The sequence below is a fragment of the Cheilinus undulatus genome, linkage group 10 (genome assembly GCF_018320785.1).
Source record: "Cheilinus undulatus linkage group 10, ASM1832078v1, whole genome shotgun sequence".
In the NCBI taxonomy this organism is placed as follows: domain Eukaryota; kingdom Metazoa; phylum Chordata; class Actinopteri; order Labriformes; family Labridae; genus Cheilinus; species Cheilinus undulatus.
In genome coordinates, this window is record NC_054874.1 from 24,123,097 (window position 1) to 24,143,709 (window position 20,613).

At 40.1% G+C, this 20,613-nt stretch overlaps 1 protein-coding gene across 1 annotated transcript in view; it reads right to left on the reverse strand.

Annotated features, from left to right (window-relative positions):
- Window positions 1-20,613, reverse strand: part of pdgfrb (platelet-derived growth factor receptor, beta polypeptide) — a 44,605-nt gene that overhangs the window by 23,321 nt on the left and 671 nt on the right. The window contains exons 2-6 of the mRNA XM_041797123.1: window positions 6,580-6,654; window positions 3,847-4,152; window positions 2,190-2,447; window positions 1,527-1,657; window positions 1,026-1,179 (exon numbers count right to left, since the gene is read on the reverse strand). Of these exons, the coding sequence (XP_041653057.1) occupies window positions 1,026-1,179; window positions 1,527-1,657; window positions 2,190-2,447; window positions 3,847-4,152; window positions 6,580-6,628 (898 nt within the window). The 5' untranslated portion in view covers window positions 6,629-6,654. The remainder of the gene's footprint in view (window positions 1-1,025; window positions 1,180-1,526; window positions 1,658-2,189; window positions 2,448-3,846; window positions 4,153-6,579; window positions 6,655-20,613) is intronic.

A 20,613-nucleotide genomic window follows, 5' to 3' on the forward strand; every position in this document is an offset into this window, starting at 1 on the left:
CTCTTGTTGTTCTTCAGTACTTAAAGTAAACTTTAAATTAAAAAAGTTTTACTTTTACTTCTGTAGCTTTACAGACTAGTACTTTCACTTTCATTTAAGGAAATTTCAACCAAAGAAACATTTCTTTAAGCTGAGTACAATTGTGACAACCAGGCAGTAGTCATTATAATTAGCTAGTGGCGACTAGTGGCAGGCTGCTGTGTTGCAGTATAAATAGAGCATTTGACTGGAAATTATTCAGAAAACGTTTGCAAATTGTTTAACCAACATGTATCCCTAGAAATATTGAATTTTTGATAGGCTTATTGCTACACATAGTCTCTTTAACATCATTTTTTATTCAAATTATGGTTTAAGTACAAAAATGCAAAACCTTCTCAGGGTGTATAGGGAATCAGGATAGAGAGTGTCCTCTACTGGTTGTGTTGGTTGTTGACCTTCTGTGGTCAGACAGTATCTGTCTTTTCCACTGAGATGTCCAGAGAGAACTACTAAAGTGTCGTAGTCTCCATGAAGCACAGCGGTTAAAGTTATTTAAAGGTTTTATAAACATAACACACCTCACTGCAGAAGGAATAAGCATGTTCCAACTGAGAGGCAATCAGTGACTACCCAAAGGGGATAAAGACGACTACATTATGATGAACCCTGCTGTAACTGGCTCTGAAGCTGCTGCTTGCAAAAAACACGTGTTCACTTTTACAGTTGACATCACATCTTCCAAACACTTCTTGTGCACCCAGTTTATTTCCAAAAGTCTAAATAAAGAGTCGCTGTACCCCATGTTTGATGGCTTTGCTTTTAAGGACATTCACATCATGGCTATGGTTTATGTCACACTTTGAACAGAAATAAACAGAAGGTCATCCTCATTTCCTTAAAAAGAATCACCTCTCTCACCTTGACTTGTGAAGGTTTACATAATAAGCAGTCTTCTCTAAGTCAGTGAAACATAATAATAACCTGTGCAGCATGGGTTTGTTTTGTTTTGGTTTGGATTGTGTGCATGCGTGCGTTACTCTAACCAAGCACAGTGATGTTGATGCTGGCAGAGGCTGTCTGGTCTTGGACGCTTTCATGAACATGGCAGATGTAGTTTCCGCTGTGGGCCACAGTGGTCTGAGGGAAGATCAGGCAGGAGCGCACCATGGTGGACAACTCTTCTGTAAATGGCTCGATCTTGTTAACATTGATGGGAGAAAGTGAAATGATGAGGAAGTAGAATTACATCATTATGTAGCCTGACTGTGCAATAAATTGACTTCAGCTGCCAATTGTAGTTCAATAATTTAGGGTAAAATTACTAAAACTGAACAAAATAGCAAAGGTAAACTGTCATAATAATAGGAACCAAAGCAGGACTGATTATTACTAACACCACATGTTTTAAAGCGTTTACATAGGGGGACAAAAATTGAGGAGTGTCTCTACATCTTGTTGTAATTTGGCCTCAGCTCAGAGGTCTGAGAGTGATCGCGAAGGAGAAAGCAGAACAAAAGTTCTTATTCTGCCTCACTCCTACTCACCTCTCTGTTGGGGATATACCAGGAAAAGGACAACAGATCCACTCCTAGCACGGTGCAGTTTACCGTGAGTGGCTCGCCCTGCTTTAGGACCGTCTTTGACGCGTTGATGTAGGCGTCAATGGCCTCTGGGACTGGGAGGAAAAGGGAGAGCGTAGTTGTGGTGATGTGATTTATCCGAACAATATGCCAAAAGTCTGCTCCACTACCAATCACATGAGCTGTTAAAAAAATCCTGGATTGGTTTTAGTTAAAACTTCTGCTAACTTCCTCCTCTATTGTACATGTTAATTAGGAAAAGCCTTTTACCTCAGTGTGTCCAGAAATTCTTAATGTTAGCAAACCTTTACCAAATGCATTTGTGTTAATATGGAAATAACTTTTCCTGCCAGTTCAGCAGTGCATTGCTCTGGCACTCAAACTTGCAAATTATGCTGCATAAGCTGTTTGAAGTAATAGACATTAAGATTTTATGAGCTTTTATGTTGCACTGATACACTCATTAACTTTTATAGTTTAGTGTGGGATGACACCGAATGAAAGGGGCCAACCATGTTTTTAAGTTCTTTGGAGTTTCAGTACACACAGGGGAGCGCTGATGAGAACCAAATCTTTATATTTTAAGGGATGTTTGTCTGATCAAAGCTTTTTAAGCTGAACACCCACCAGCGATGCTGTAGACGTTGAAGGCCTGAGACTCTTTCACCTCTCCCTTCATCTCTCCTCGACAAACATAGGTCCTGTCCTCCAGCGGTGCCTTGTAACCCTCACTGGGAATGTAAAACCCCTTGACGGGCACATCGGTGTCCTTCTCATACAGGGTGACGTTGATGTTGGGATCAGTGACCACACAGGGGATGGTGCTTTCCTCACTGGTTTTGGCAACCATGCCGTGTGAGCTATTTATGAACCAAACATCAGGATCTATGGACAGAAACACAACTTGTTTGATATTCTTGATGATTAACTAGTGTCAAACAACTGTACCACAGAGCTCCATACTTCCAAGTTTATATCCTTGAAGTGTTCTGTTTATACAGTATACAGTGCATTTAGAAAGTATGCAGACCTCCTTCACTTCTTTCAAGTTTGCTGTGTTTCAGGCTGCTGCTACAGTCATTTAGATTCATTTTTAGCGATTTCACTTTATCATCATAGGGCACTAAGTGTAGATTATTGAGAAGAAATATATGTAAACAACTGTAGCACAAGGGTGCAACTTTGTGAATGCACTGTGTACGAGTCAGCATTTTCTACCGACAAAAATTGAATGGTAAGGACGCGATCTAAGTGAAAGTTACAAAACAAAAAGATCTAATACGCTTTTTGTTTTTTGCAAGAGCTTCTTGTCGTCCTCTCATTAAATTTTTGGATTTTTATTTGCATTGGTGAAGTTTTTGGTGGGACTAGTTTGTTTTTAAATACTGCAGTAAGACTTCACTGGCAACAGGCCAAAACCTTGTATCTCCAAAATCACCACTACATCACTTTAATCACCACTTTCAAGGAATACAAATTTTTGTATATTTCAATTAATTTAACACTAAATGGTCATAGTCAGTATTTTGGACACTTTTTATTGCTTGACAAAACCACTGACAGATGTAAAAGGTGACCAATCTCACTAATTTAGAGAAAAAAAAAATGAAAAAAGGAGATACAAGGTTTATGCCCAATGCCAGCAACTTCTTGTTTTAACTTAAAGACATTTCATATCTGTGAGGTCTTAAAATTGTAAGCAGGCTGAATTTGAGATGATAGGTTAGGCTTGGGATAAATTTGTTCAAAAACTTGATTGCATTACAACTTTTTGACTAAAATTAATATAAACTTGCAATAGTTAAATCTACTTAGAATTTAGTTATTTAGGCAGATCAGTATTTACTTGTTATTCATGGTTTATCTGGGACGGAAGCAAAGAATTTATTTGCTGGAAGTACACAGTTGTAAGTACTGCTCCATGCAGCCAGTTTATATAAAGTCTTTTTAATCAGTATGTTTCTGTTTTGAGTTAACTTTAATATAAGATCTATCCTGTTGTGTCAAGCTCTTGATTTTTACTCAATCATTTTTTGAATAGGAAAACATCACAACAGTTGAGATGACAGAAACAACAAATATTAAGATAAAATATTTAACAAGTTTTGAATGTACTGAAACTGTGCATTTTATATTTCAAATCTGAAAGAATACATTTGTCAAATGGAATGGAGAGACATCTTTTCATGAATGAGATGTTCCAACAGGACAACAAATGCTGAGGCTATATGATTTGTCTTTGACACTAAACATTCAAGTCAAATGTAAATAAGCCAGGCCTCACCTGGGACAAAAACAGAAACTTCCTTAATTTCCCAGTTGAGTCGATCGATACACACATACACCCCTGTGTGCTTCCAGCTCACGTTCCACAAAGTCAGCACACTGGATGTGACGCTGCTTTGTTCAATGCTGTAGCTCTGAGACTGTTCCAGCTGGAAGAACGGCACGTCTTCCCTCTTGAACTCCCAGGTGGTCTCCCCTGATCCGGAGCAGGTGAGGGTGAGAGAGGAGCCTCGGGACAGGACGAGCTCCTTCTCATCCGGTGTGATCTCCACACAGCTCAGCTCAGCGCAGAGATACAGCAGAGCTTGATTTGACACAACAGGGGAGAAAAGGTCAGAATGGGGGTCAAAGAGACAGCACCATGAAGTCAAAGGTTAAATCAACAATACATGCCAGATCCTGTTCTATCTCTAAACGATGAAGGATATAAGGCATCTGGGGTGGAAATGTGGGAGGATAATGATGCCTTGTCAGTGATGAATGCATTTGAAATGACAGAGATCAGTTTTACTGCATTTGTTCTCTTTTAGATCAAAGTTTTGTGTAATCTCACTAACTTGACATCAAATAAATGATTTCTAAAAAAAAAGAATCTGTTTTTTAAAATTGGACCCACTCCAACTCTCCAGCTTCACTTTATTTAAATATGCTTCCCTGAAAATGCATTTGTGATTCAAACTAGGGATGCACCGAAAATTCGTCCACCGAAAATTTTCGGCCGAAAATGGCCCAAAAGTGCAAAGACTTTTTTCGCCTAAACAACAAGGCCGAAACACGACGTTGTGATGACACAAGCAAAAACCGCGGCCAGCACGCGCTTGGATCAGTGGTTCTCGATTAGGGGTAGCATACGTGAAGGCACTCCAGGGGGTTGGCGAGATTTTAAAATACATGCAGACTATTTAAGAAAAATAGCGCCTTTCTTTGCATGTCAGGAGCGACACGATTTTGCTTGTGTATTACATTCTAAAATCACATTTGTGCTGCGAACGTCTGCGGTGTGTTTTCTCTGTCCTCTGATAAACAGTGATATTTATTGCAGCGGAAGATAAAAGGAGGTTTGTCCCTCTCTGTCCTTCACTCCAGCCGGCACTGCACAGCCAGGCTGTCAGTGCCGTTTTGTTTCACGGTTTCATTCACTGTGCCAGCCAAGTTTGTAAGAGGAGGGACTGACTTTTCATTCATTCTATGTCAAATATGATCAATAAGAGTTACAATATTGGACAGCTGAGGCTCGCGGTGAGAGGAGTTAACTCTCTCCACAGCACACAGACTGGCTCACCTGTTTGTGCTCCAGACTGTTCGGAGAGTCATTTAGCTGGTTGATCTGGAGCATTTATAAGTCGTTTGTCTGAGGTCAGAGGAGACTGTGTTGGTAAATATTTCACTAAAGTCCCGTTAGTTTAGAAACAGCTCCAGCGGATATTTAACAAAATGTCCTCCTCTCCAACACCACCTGATGTTTCATATTTCCTCATACCCGTCTGTATCAGTGCTTGTGTTTTTGCCTCTTTTTTTTTTTTTTTTTTTTTTAGCCTGGTAGAGAGAGAGACAGGCAACAGGCAGCCGGACATGTCCACATGAGCGCAAATGCGCTTATTAAATATCCGCAGCAATGTCGCGCTGCGAAATTATGTTGCAGGTGTGGAAGCTTGCTTTGACTCGCTACAGGTGCTAAATGTAAATATTTTGTGTAAATAATTTGCATGGAAAAAACGCGTATAGAGTGTAAGGACCTTAAGTTTATAAACTGGAGTTAATATTTTGTAGGCTCTTAAATTTAATCACCCTAAAACCCCCTGAGTCTCCCCCATGGCAGAATGGTTTGACCCACACTGGCACATGCCTGTCAATCACTGTATTCACAACCTTTCCATTCAAAAAACGGTTAATTATTTATTTTTTGTGAAGAAATGCTGATCTATAACTAGGTTCACTAAGTCTTTTTTATATTTTTTTTTATTATTTACAGGTTTTTAGTTCTCTCTAGTTCTGTGTTTTTATTTCCAATTTGTTCCAGAGTGACCACTGCAGCCGAGCAGAGCTTTGCACACTTCTGGGTTTAAAGCCTTAAATTAAATTAATTTGAATTCCCACATTTAGAGATGAGAAGATGTGCCATGACTTTAGTCATGCATTTTTAATATTTAAAATGTATGAAAAAAAAATTCAAATATTTATTTGAAAGTGTTTATCAGTTACAAAGTTTGATGAATCAGACGGCTGTCACAGCACTCTTTAATGTCTTTCTTTTTGGCCAAAAAGCTTTGCGCTGTTTAGGGGGTACTTGGCTGAAAAAACACTTCACAGGGGGTACATGACCGAAAAAAGGCTGAGAACCACTGATAAAATGTATACATGAGTGCAGTCAATTTAAATATTTTATTTTGTATTTTATTTTATTTTATATTGTGTATTGTTGGAATGAAGTGCTTAATAAATATTTACATAATTTTTTAATTGATTTATTCTTTGAAGCATTAATATTAATTTTTGCAATTGCAATTGATTTTAGTGAGGTTGGTACACAGTCATAGCCATAAATGCAATGGTACTAATAATTGGCATAATAATTTATTTCAGTGTTTTGGTTTTCAGCCTTGGTTTCCTCATTTTCGGTTTTCGGTTTTCAGCCTTGGTTTCCTCATTTTCGGTTTTCAGTTTCGGCCAAGAATTTTCATTTTGGTGCATCCCTAATTCAAACTAGATTTTTTCTCTTCTGAGAACTTACCTGTAACTGTGACTGTCACCTGGAGCATGGATGGAGTCACCCTCCTCATGGTGGAGGCCTTCAAATCAGTTTGTTCTGCATAAAAAGAAGAAAAAGTGCTGATTAACTTCATGTATCCTTTTTGAAGTACAGTCTTATGCACAAGTTTTAGCCATGTAGGGAGTGAATTCATCACTGGGCCTGATGTGCCACAACCTAGAGCTGGAGAGGGTGCTGAAGGGAGCCAGAGTCAAGATTGACAGAGTCTTGTTTTGAGTTTTATCATGGTGGCTATAATGTGTGATGCAGAAATAAATGTCCCATGTCCTTCCCTTGACCCACTAATGGGTCCTGTCCTAGACTTTGGGAATGAGTGCCTTGCACCATGCTTACTCGTCACATCTACCCCTTACTTCGCCCTAAAGGTCTAGTCCGTGTTTTATTTTTTCAAGAAATTATTTTCTACTGGTAATATGCAGAGACATCCAGATGATGACTGGCATTGTATCAATCCTTCTTTCCGCCCAATAGTGCCCTCATGCATCTCACCACAATGAGACCTTACTTCAGCCTAAATTTTGTCCCAAACATGCCTGAAAGTTCTGTACAGTACTCTATCTTCTGTCATTTATTGTCAGTATTTTAGGAATTATTTCCTTCCATCCAGAGCTGATTCTGTTAGTCTGTTAAAAAGAAACAAAAACATGAGGAAATCTAGGCTATTATAAGTCTTTATAAGGTTCCATCGATCCATTCTCTATACCCCTTATCCTGTTGGGGGGGGGGGGGGCGGCTGGAGCCTTTCCCAGCTGTCATTTGGCTAGATGCGGGGTACACCCTGGACTGGTCGCCAGTCAATACCAGGGCTGACATATACAGACCATCAACCATACACACTCACATTCACACCTATGGCCAATTTAGAGTCCCCAGTTAACCTAATGGACATGTTTAGGTATTGGGAGGAAGCCAGAGTGCCTGGAGAGAACCCATATATGCACAGGGAGAACATGCAAACTCCACACAGAAAGGCCCTGATGGGGAAGCGGACCAGGGACCTTCTTGCTGTGAGGCAACAGAGCTAACCCCTGCACCTCTGCCCTTAATAAGGTTGCATGCCATCATTGATTGACTTCTACCCTCATGAGTTCCAGTGTGTAGAAAGAGTTTTACAAACAATCCACAACTGAAGGAGATAACCCAAGTTGAAACAAACAGAGAGTAAAAGTGGGTCTTCTTCTTTTATTAGTTTCTGGTCAGCATCCACATTCTGAGGTGCACATGCATCTCTCTCAGGAGGTATTTGATGCCTCGCTGCACCAGGACAGAGCGACAATGTCTGGCTCTTTTTGTTCCTGTCTCACCAGCGCTCTACCCACCAACAAACGGGTCACTGTGTGCAGCTTTGCAACACGCTCGCTGGCAACAATGCCGCACCCGAGCTATTCTAGAGCCATGCTGAGCCATTAATTGGTTTTGGTGTAAACAAAAGTAAAAATGAGGGCATTCACACAGGCTGCTGACACTGCAGCATGGATCAGATTGTGAAAGAGTTCTGTCAGGATATCATATTGTACAACAGAAATCTTAAAGCTTTGCAGGTGAAGGGGACTCTTGCTGAAGCAGCTGCGTCATTAGGCTCAATTTCACTGCAAAGTAAGAAGGAAGAGCCAAGGACGGGAAGAAATGGTTTGTTATTTTGTTTGGGAGTAGGGAGGAGGGAGGGTGGGGTGGGGGGTTAAGGCCTGCAGCACTCAGACGTCTGGAAACAGTTAAGGATGGATCACAGGCCTGTACGCAAGAGAGGGTGGGAAAGAGAGAGAGGGCGGAAGAGCGGTGCTTGGGAAGAGCGAGGGTGGAGGAGGAATAGAAAGAGGGAGGCAGTTGGAAAAAATTGTGAAACAAATCTTGTGAAATCAAACCCCATTTAACATCTTTACATAATTAACCAATTTGACAAGCTCTATTTTAAGAGCATTGAGTATCTTTCTGTACCGATGAAACATATGTTTTAGATTTGATGATTCACCATCTTATCTGGAAGTATTACAAGCTTTCATTCATCATTTCAACATATCCGGCATCACCACCTGTCCAATAAAGAACATTAAAGTGAACTGAGAACTGTCTCTTAGATATTTTGATGCTCTAAAAAAGATGAAGGATGACATCAGTTTGGTCAGGATGTTAAAATTGTCAAAGTTTCATGGCAAACCCAAAGCCCTTATTTAAACCAGAACCACTGTCTCTCAAAATTAACTGCCTTCAGTGCTTCCGCTCCCAAAAGGAAAAGCTCTTGAGTTGTTCCGAAAACATGACTGGTCCGTTTCCTCCCCCTCCTCCTGCTTCCAATAAACAAGGGTGAAAGAGTGTCAGATAGAGAGACAGATGGAGAGAGAGAGATCCTTTAAGTTTGTACACGTACACACATTACTGGAACATGCTACACACACAATGTACACGCAAGCTCATGCTGCATCACACTTCACCCCTCCATCCTCCTTACCCACTACACACACACAGACCCCCCCCCCTTCCCTTCTTGTCACTGCTCTCTGCGTACAGTTCACGTTCCCACAGCACTTCCCTCAAACTTTCCCAGGACCGCTGATACACTTGGGACCCTGCTGGTGATGATGACGGGAATAAGGGATTGGAATCACCTTATCCTCTCCGGGCCCCAGCAGGCAGGGACGATGGACCCGTTCCCTGAGGAAGCAATACATCAGCACTTAACAGAACCACTAACCTCAGTGTCAGTGATGATGATTTTGAAAGACAACAGACAAATGCAGGGACGCCAAAGGCATGTGTCACTTGGCAGCATTAGGACTGACGAATGTTATTGTGACTGGTTGCTGATGCTATTTCTTGCAAAAACTGACCAAAGAGGTACACTGGGGCAACAGCAGGATATGAATTTACATCAAAGATAAAACAGAGAAAAACATCCTTCACTGAACAAGAATATCATATTCATCTCTTATTTTAGTGACTTTAAAAAGAACGGAAAAACAGTGTTTGGCTACTGCAACATGATGAGGTTAAATGTTGACTGATGGGTGGTGGGGGACTTTAAAAGGATGCCTTTGAAGAAATCTGAGGAACACTTAAGATAGAATGTACCGACTAAGATCATGGCTAATACAGAAAAATGAGTATGAAGCTTGAATATCAAATTTTTGGGAACTTAAATAACCTGCAAGAGTTGCTTCGTTAGACTGAGGAAAAAACGTTAAAACATGGTTCAAATTTTCCTCTTGATTAGTGGTTATTGATTTTGCTCTCATTGCTGTTATTCATATTTGGCGGTGTGGCTGTTCTGGGATCCCCCTGCCCTTCAACAAGACCATGTGGAAAGCATCAAGCAGGAACAGCACACACTCCTGCTCTTCCTGTGCCTACAAGGAAAGCCTGAGGCAGGGAGAGAAGCGGCAATAATCCTAAAGCAGAGCAGGCATCAATGACAACGGAATGACACTAAGTCAGATATAGCATAAAGGAGCAGCTGGGGTGGGGGAGGGCTGCAAAAAGCAGCATGGTTGAAAGAGGTGGGAGCAGTTGCCCATGCATGAGCACAAGCACAGGCGAAATGCACATGACATTTAATTAATGCAACAGTTTTTCTTGACCAGGGGTCATGAACCTCTGGATCAGGATCCACTGGTAGATATTTGAAACATTTCAAGCAGAACTCTAGATGTGCTTAATATCTAGCTCAGAGTTTCTTGAAGGCCTGTATACAATGTTCTAGTCATAAACTGGTGTTTCATTTAAAAGAAATATTTGAAAATTTCATGACTTTCATTTTGTCAGCTATGAGCCGAAGTGTTCCCAAACTCTGCATAGGAAAACCTGCCTATGTTGTATTACAATGGGAGGATGGAAGTACAGGGGAGAACTGTACTTAGGTCTAGTTGGGCCTGGAACATTGTGAGTACAATAGCAGTGTGGGGGACTGCTATGCTCTGACATGGCAAGGGGAAACAGCCTTGTGTAGTGCACCCTAACAGGGACAAGAGAAGACTTTCTGAGAAAATTCACAGCATGGAGCATCCAAGACAAGGATTAAGCAAGCAAAGTCTAGTTTATCTGCAAAACATTTCCCTAAAAGATGTTTATTTTTGTCCTCTTAACTCTGAAATGGGATATCCCTTTCATGCAATGATTATGGAGGTCTGACAAAAACAAGCAGTGTTTATGCAAGTGATGGCACCGTAATCACCATGAAATATAAACTGTTGCCCCACTGTATGAGTTTTCCCACAGATGCTGGGAATATGGTGGCTGATTGACCCTTCCTGGTTTCAAAAACAATCCCGCAACACTCAAAGTGTCACCAGCTAATGAGGAAGAATGTTAAAATCAACCTCAGCAGGGTGCACGCAGCCCACGCACAGCCTCAGTCCCACAGCAGCCTGTAATCCCACCACTGGGATTATCTATATATACTGTAGCTGCATGTTCTAACATCTGGCAGTCATGAAGCAGCACACAAAAAGGTGGGAACTGCTTCGTGAACATCATTTGAAGCCAACTGTTTGCTTCAGTGTCCCATGGGGGAAAGAGAAAGAGAGGGAAACATGTAATTTATAATAAAGTAGAGAAAGATGTAAAAAAAAAAAACTCTCAAAGTGCAGCTGGAGAGCTCTGACTTCCTGTAGTGTGAGACGTTTTCTGGCCTTGTGTGGGTGTAAAGCACTGATGCATCAATGACACAACAGACCACCACAACCACTGACCAAATACTCACAGAGATAACAAGAAATGCCACAATGAGAAGAAGAAAACCTGCACATCATGAAACTTTTACAAAGAGAAATGATGCTTAAAATAACAGGCTACACAGAAAAGATGCAAGCTCACAATCAGAAATGAGTAAAAACAACTTCAGAGAGAAACAAAAACAACCAGCTTAAAAAAAAAACACCCAGACCAATTAGACCAATGACAAAGCATGACAAACCATAGACACCACAGGAGTGCTGCACACAGCATCAGACAGTGGAAAAAGAGCATGCAGACATACAGAATACAATTTATGGGAGAGAACCACATCAAAGTGCAAAGGGAGACAGCAGAGGGAGCACACACACAGCCTTACATCGCACACAGCCATGTTTAATCTGCTGAAGTGAACAGGAAGCCGATATGCAAAACAAACATTTCCAAATTTTGTGGTCATTTCTTTCCAATGCAAACAATTACAGCTCAGATAAGACAGACCATGAGTTGTCACTGGACACTTAAGTAGGGCATATATCATGTCTGCTAGTATAGCTGCTGCCTTACTTGTCTTATTTTCATTTTTTTATGCCTCTTTGGCGAGCTCTGTGGGAAAAAAATGACCTGTGTGTCTTTGTAAAAACAAACCTCCATTTTTATCACTCTTCTTAGACAGGCCAACCCCCCACCCCCAGTCCCTAGAGGAAAACCTTCTGGTCCCTGAGCAGCAGATCCTTTATGCAGCCTCACTGTCCTCCTATGTACATTACCAAAGCTGTAATAATGACTGATGAACTACAGGCTCATGAGCAGACGCCTGTTTTTAAGCTCTGATGGCACACATGTCATCAACATGCTGTCAGAACGTGTGAGTTACTATAAGCAGGAAATGCCACAGTCTTATGCGGCCTGCAGTGGAGCCATTAAAAAAGCAGCAGAGCTGGAAGATCATTCACTGTTGTTTCACCACTGAAGTACTAACATCTATTGTTAACATTCTTTTCAGTCTTTTCAGGATTGCAATGTCACTAATGCAACAATTTACACAGAGTCAACCAGTCCCTGTCCTCTAGTTTCTGTCCAATCAATGCAACTTTGGTGCAAATTTAACCAATCATCAGGCATGATGTTGAGAGAAATTCCCTCTACTTGGCAGAGACTGTTTAATCAACTCTGGTTGACCTTTTTGGAGGTTATTCTAATATAAATATTTCTTTATTTTCTGTATTATAACATTTTTTTATTTTGCTAAGTACTTCATGAACACGGTTGTGATTACTAATAATTTTTGTTTATCTGAACCCTTAAAACCCTCTGAGACCGACGTCATATATGACAAGAAGAGACACAGGTTGTAAAAAGTTAAATATCTTTTGAACCATAAGTCATGGCCACTTTTTCCCCTGGAAGCCCTCCATTTCACCGATTTAATGACACTAGGAAGCTTGTGTAACAATCCTGGAACTTGGGAAACTTCCCTGGGCATTTAAAAGATTAGATCCACACCAGTCACTCTGATATCGAAAGTCTTTTTATCCATTATCTAATCAATTTTTGATTGTTTCTGCCACTAGCGTAGCATTAGCCACCATCTTGAGCTCCCAAAACAGATGTGACAACCAATGGCAGGCTGTTCCATCATCATGTCATTGTTGCCAAACAGCGCATGTATAAAATTAGAAACTGGAGGAGAGAGGCTGAATGACTCATAATGGAGAGAAAAAGAGACAGAGAGCCTGTGTTGTACCCCTCTGTATCTCTGCAGACAGGGATTGCTTTGAAAAATGGTTCATCGTCAGACAATATAGAAAAAGTGCAAAGGCTTTTTGGTCACCAAGAGATGGGAAAACAAGACTGTACCCCCCAAAAAGTCTTAGTCACTATTGTTTGCTGTGTGTTACACATAAAAATCTTTGAGTTTTAATTTCTGTATAGTTGTTGCTTTGTCTTTATAGTCCCATAACTTTTTAAAGATTCAATTGACACTACTACAGTACATTTATCCTTAAAACCCGGGTTGTCATGGAAAAAGGATTCTTGACTGTGCACAACACAGTTGATGTTTCACAAGCTTTTCAAGACAATAAGTCCAGGTGAGACAAAATAGTTTTTAAAAAGCTGTGGGCTTAGAGGGTTAAAACGTCAAATAAATCTTATTTTGACTGATTGTTCGAAATCTTCAGCCTTTTTTGGGGAGGATACTTAAAACACTAAAACCAATCACAAATATCCTACTGATCTTCTTGCTCATGTGGTGACACGGAAAAAAATAAAGCAACAAAAAAGTGCAACTTCCACTGCTCTCATTTCAAAATCTGGTGTTTTTTGCAGCAACAATCACTAAAAAAAACACCTTTGATCCAAGCCTGAAAATTTCTGTCAAATGTTGATGGCAAGGTTTAAAGAGGAGATGGGTTTTTATTGTTGGGGTTAAATTCTGAATGACACCAACATAATTTAAAACCATGTAATCCACTTTCAATGACCTTTTATGAGCAGTTTGCTTCTGCCTATGCCTTTTTAGTCATTACTCAACACAAGACTACTGACTCTGTTTGAAATATCTATACTCGGTAAAATGTTTGGAGTTTGTTTAATGACTGAATAAAAACTGCAATTACTAAAAACACACCAATAAACACATTTAAAATCATACTTTATTTTATGCACAGATGCATCAGTTAAACATCAGTGTCTGCTCTTTTGACAGACATTGATGATCAGCAAATAATGCTGGCTTGAACTTAAGTCTGTAGCAGATGTTTATCTGTTGTGTCTTATCAATGTAATCGTGGCATCTCACACACCTAACAGCTGATTCAGAGTAGAGATGTATTGTTGGGCAGAATGTGACCTAGTGGAAAAACTGATTTGTTTTCATGGTCAAACATGAGAGAAAATGTTGGCATTGTGGGAGCGTTACACCACAAGTGGTAACAAAACAAAACATCTGCATTGATGTCCACCATTGGCTAAATTGTTATTTCAAACATGGGTAACGGTCCTGATTGTTAAAATCAGTATATCTGTACTAAATATTGTTTGAAGGACTGATTGAGACACAAAAATGTTGTTTAAAATTTAGATGTAATACTAAATAACTCACTTTCACTTACCAATCAGTGAAGAGTTGCTTGGAAAAGATTATCAGCTAACAACAGCTTATATCCTGAAACTTGGCTCAAAATTATAAACAATTTCAAGCTTGCCTTTTCAGACTCAAACATCAGCCCTTTAATTCCTTTTCCTAAACCAACCTCAAGTTTTATTCTCTTCTGCACGAGGCAAAACAGTGACTGTGAGTGGTCTTACCTCAAAGTGACTCTGTTCTCAAGCTGAGGAAACACATGTTTGGGAAACTGTGGATTTTGGTTTGCCCCTTTCAAACAGAGCCGTAAATGCTGTCTGTAGTGGCTGCAGAGGGATGTAAAGAGCTTCTGGGTAAAACAGAGACGGCTGTAGAATGACAGCCTCTGATGTGGCTAGTGTTTGATATCAGCTTAATGATCTAATTTTCTACTCATTTTGCAACCTAAATAGAGAAAGAATCATGAAGTTATGAAAACTAAAACTGGTTAGGCTGTAATTTTGTGCTTCAAACTGTTTCTGCTCACAGGGAATAAAGGGAAATCAGATACATTTGCTAGCATAAGCAGTACCATATCCTCCTACGTTTTTCTTATGAGACCTCCCCACCCTTCTGCACGCTGTTACCCTCCTTTTTCCTGCACACCGGCCGTCCAACAAACACTTAAAGGTATGAGACCCCTGGCCTGCCCTGTGAGAAATGGATCCTACACTCACACACTTTCAGTCCCTCTACTCTTACACACCCACGCCCCTCTGAAAATAAGAAACAGAAACAGCTGAATACAATTAGGGTAACTGGCTTTAAAATTCTTGTTTCGCTGAACACGATAATGTTGGAAGGATGGGAAAAGGAGAGAACATGGTGACAGGAAAGCATCAATCTTTGTGATAATTTACTTATTCACATCTGGCATGTATATGTAAGAGTGATGATAATTTTGACATTTCCAGAAACAATCCTGAAATAGCTTTCTTGGGTGTTTCTTTCTATGCATGGGTATTATCAAATCAGAAGATAAATACCAATGTAGCTCTATGATGTTATCGCTGAAAGCAGTATATAACTGAGACAAACTGAGAAAAATCCAAATCAGTCTCATTTTCCACTATGAGGGATATTCTTATCTTGTAAAAGCAACAGACGTGTTTCTTTTGTCCTCCCATCTTACTGCACTGTATCGCCAACTACAGCATGTTTTTGTTGGACAGCACAAACTCCGGAGAGAGAAGAAGGGCGCTTAAAAAGATTCAGATGGGGAGCAAAGCTTCCTGCTGTAAAAAAAAAAATCAGCATTTCCCCTACTGCAGAAAAGTCAGAGAGAAATATTACATTTCTGATGTTATATCAATACAACTGAAAGAAAACGCCACAATCCTTCGCTTGAAATATAGGCAGGACAGTGTGAAAGGTGCATTCTGCAAGAAAGTCCACTATAGTGGTTCTGAACTAGTGGGTCAGAGCAGCAGCTACCCTTGAAAATCTCTGGCAAGAACAAAGCAGGGTCAACCTCATAGCAAGGCAACGCACACTGATGAAGAATACACACTATGCACCCTTTAGAAGCCCCTAAAGTCACAGGAAGCTCTAACTCAGTGGATAACTTCCCCCATGGTGCAAATGTATCTCACATCAAAAACAACATCAATTCACCAGAAACTTGAGCAAAAGAACCCCAGCAGGGACCCAAACACAACTAACATATATAACAGTGGTTTTCATCTGGTGGGTTAGGACCCCCTGTAAAATGATTTTTTAAACACTTTTCTTTTGTCTTGTCCATCTTGTTCCAGTTATGGTCCAAACTGTAACTTTTTCTTGAATTCAAGTCTTGCTGACACCGACTGAATGGCGTATAAAGCCTTTCATTCCAGTACAGCAAACATTCAGATGCATGCTAGCTTAGCATCAGTGGTTACTGATGCATCTGTGCATCCCTTAAGATAAAATCACAACCCAAATTCTTTAAAACATTCAACCACTTCAATGTATTTATGACAATGTTACAATTTGGACCATGAAAGGAACATATAAGGTGGGGAAAAAGAAAAAAAAGTTTTAAAAAGCACATTATTACAGAAGGACAAGTATGCATACATTTTATTTAACTCCATTTTTTTCCAAGACAGCTTTGGAAATTTCTCAAGAAATGTGCTAATGATCTTGGGAAATTCAGCTTTGTTATCCAGGAAAGAAGATTGATTAATCAAAATCTTAAGAAAATAAGAATATTGAAATTTACTTGCCAACACAAGAAAACCTAAACAAAATGTTTATATGCTCTGTATGTCTATGTATAGCCTTTATACATCATTAACTTTTTGCCACAGTTTTTCTTCATGGGACTCATTTGTGACCCACTGGAAACAGCTTCATCATGACCCACTTTTTAGTCCCGACCCACACTGTTGAGTGTACGGCGATCCCTGCTTGGGTTTTTTTTGTTCATATTTCTGATGGATTGTTGCCGTTTTTGATGTGAGACACATTTGCACCATGAGGGAAGTTATCCACCAAGTTAGAGATCCCACCTGTGACTTTAGGGTAGGGGTCTTCAAACTGTGGCCCGGGGGCCAAATACGGCCTGAGGTCCATTTTTGATTGGCCTTGCAATAAAATAAAAATACATTTATTGAATTGAGTTTTTTTGTGATTAAATGAAGACAACACTGTAAATAAAAACACATATTGGCAACCAAAAAAATAACAATAGTTTTATTTATGAAGCCCTGATGGATACAAAAGCTAAAAGCAACACCAATGGTGTTTTAGAGGCAGAGGCAGAAGTAGCCAGGGCCAACCAGGGCCCCCTGAAATCTGATTGGTCTCCCTAAAATCCTTAAAATGATTGTCTAATTGCCTTGTCAGCCATTAACTATCCATTCAAGCATACTTAATCACTGAGAATATCTTCACCATCATAACACTGGTTTTACTAACTTTACTATCCTCAAGGTGAGGCATATGAAAGTGGCCCCACCATCCTTATTCTTTTTTGTATGCAGCCCACAGTGAATAAAGTTTGGACACCCCTGCTTTAGGGGCTTTAGGAGCTTGCATAGTGCGTATTTTCCATCAGTTTGCGTTGCCTTGATATGAGGTAGCTGCTTTATCTCGCCAGAGGAAACTCACTTTGTCACAGATTTTCAAGAGTTACAGCAGCTCTGTCATATTTTAATACTGAACACTTTCAAAGGTGCAGTTTAAATGTGCAGTGCATAATATTTTGCCTTGGAGCATTCAGGGAATCAAACTTGGTAGAAACGAAAGTAATACAAATAAATATAATAATCTAAATGAACGTTTATCACCTTAAATAAGACTTTGATTCATACATAGAGTCCCCTCCATGGATCCATCATTTCTAACCATTACTGTAGAAATGAGCGTTGCAGCCTAGTGTGACTACCAGATGTTGCTAAGATTCCCCAATTTTGCACACTGCATGTTTAACTATATGAAGAGTGGACCAATATTGACATTTGTTAAATTTAACTCTATATGACTTTAATCAACACTTTCAATTTTACTTGACTAAACCACCTGGTTTGGGATCTATTTTTTATTTTTTTTCTTGCATGTGAGGAAATATGATATTTACCATTTAACTCCTCAGTAGCTCCTCATAATTTTAAGCAAACTTTAAATTAAATCGAACTGAATGAGTAGAATTTTAGATCAGTACTTTTCCTTTTACTTAAGTAAATTTAAATAAGAGTAACTGTATTTTTTTAGTACAAAAGTCTTGTTCTTTTTCAGACTATGCTTAAATTATAAAAATAGAGGAAAAATGATTTCCCTGTGAAACAAGCAAAAAACAAAAAAGTTGGGTAGAAATGATTAAATAAATGGGTACTTCCCATGCCTTTATCCATATCTGTGCAGTCTGAGAATAACACCTTTCTTAGCATTTTAAGGCTAGTTATTGAAGATTTCAGTAGTATGACTTAAGAAGACACTTTGTCCTCTTGTAGGAGTGTCTCTGTGCTCTGCCTGAAGATGGGATGCAGCTGCCTGTCAGTGCTGAGTGAGTGGGCGGGAAGGGGGATAGAAGCAGGGGAAGAGGGGAGACGTCCAGATGGACAGGCAGCCGTACAGGATGCTGTATCGCAGGCTGCACCACTTAGTGCTCTTTATTAAAGCTTATATGACTCAGAGTCTTTAAGTACAGCATTTAAGGAGAAGTGACCTAGAAGAACGTAAAGTGAGTGGACAATCAAATAAGTAACGGCTCAGTTCAGAAGAATGAATGATGAATTATGAATCAGAAGAGATGACCACCACAGTCAGTGAGTCAGAAGCTGTTCGTATGTTAAAAAAACCCCTAACTTTAAGAGTAATATGATAGTATGAATGAGTGCTCTGACTTACTTTTAAACAACATCTCACTGAGATTAAGAGCCTGACTGTTGAACAGCTGTGTGTTCAGCCATTAGAGGATAAATCACAAGAGGACAGAATGGGATCAATGTGTTTCAAAACTTTCTGCTGAGTTCAAACTGTTACATCCCGGCACATGTGAGCTGAATCAGACTCCTGGCATGTTTTCTGCATGGTCATAATGTGAAGCACATTTTCCCTGAGCGACTGGCATGCACAGAGGCCGGAGAGCCAGGAAACAGCTGATGACGAAGGATTAGGTCTTGCAGGCCAGGGGGAATGGAGCCGACTGGGCTGTGCTGCATCAGGGGAGCAGAGAACAGCTCTGCTGCTGTGCATACCAGCCGTCTGACGCAGTGTGGGGAGAGAAATCCCTGCCGAGCGGAAGAGAAGTAAAGCTTTGCAGTATTTGAAAATAAATAAAGCAAAATTAGTCCTCGAGTCGATCTACAGTGGTAAACTTTCAGCAAAAACATTCGATACTATGATGTGAATGCTGTTCTGTCTAACACAGTTGATGGTAAAAGTATGACATGCATGCAGTTTTCCAAAGGCTCCTCTACAATAACAGAACAAAACAATGCCTGGACTGAAATATCCACAGAGCTTCAGAGGATCAAAGACTTCAAAAAGAACCTCCAGAGTGCAGAGGAGGAGAGCTACAGACACAAAACACATGCCAACATAGTTTTGATGACAACTTGTGCTAATTCAATGCCCCCCCCCATATCAAAAAGGTCATCTGCACACAGAGGATAGATGTGCAGTTAGCCAACTATACATCTAAACAGCACACATGCAGCTGAAGGGAAGTGGGAAGACTTTCAGGTGCAAAACATATGGAGGAAATAGAGTGAAAAGACATGCATGCCACATGTATCCAGACCATGAAATAGCTCACATTGCTCCAATGTAACTCATTCCGAGTACTAAACTCTGCCTGTGATTAATGTGAGGAGATGGTTCAAGTGGCTGTTTATGTCTGCTTGGACGTACCTTCTACAAACAGCTGAATCACAGCCTTACTGGAGGTTTACATGTAAGAAAAAAAGCAGTGGACCAAGGCTTAAAGCTGGTGTGTGTTATCACTAAAACAAAAGGCATCTTCAGTTACAGAGGCTGATTGAAACAATGACTGATGCAAGGTCTGATATCAGCTGCAGCTTGTCAATGAGCTCCTCCATGTAGATTGATTCTCTTCAGGCCATTCAGAGGGGAGGAAAGAGAGTGATGGTTTAGCGGTAAGCACTGTCGGTTCACTCAGGGTGACTGAGGAGGGCTGAGTAAACAGCCCTTTAGCAGTGAGGCACAAAGTGGAGAGCATACAAACAGCTTGTGTTAAAATGCCCACTGTGAGTGTGTTTGTGTATGGGAGAGAAACCCTGGGATACGTTGTCAAACGTATTCTCTTAGCGGGAAGATAAACATTGTTAAAGTTGCTCTGCGTAAAGAGTGTAAAGGTGTCTATGTACAGAGATGCAAGCCGTCACCTTGTTGCTGTTTGAACAGGTTCGTTGCGTTCATTCACATTGTAATTCCTGTTATGTACACATTCAAGTATGTGGGTAACGAATAGCAGCAACAGAGACGGTTTAACATTAAGAAGAAACAAGCAGAGCAGACTTAAAATGTTTAATTCATTAAAACTCCTGTGAGAAACCCTTTGGAGGAAGACTCTCCTCTTAACTTAATTTGTCCGGTACATGTGTTAGTAGTCTCATGAAGAAAGATAAAAGCCTGATTTATTTGAACTGCCAAAGGTGCAACTCACAAATAATCTACGGTGAGAAAAATGTTTAACAAGATGTTAATTGTGCTTACAACTACTGCATGTCAGGAGTGACAGACAAACTGTATTCATA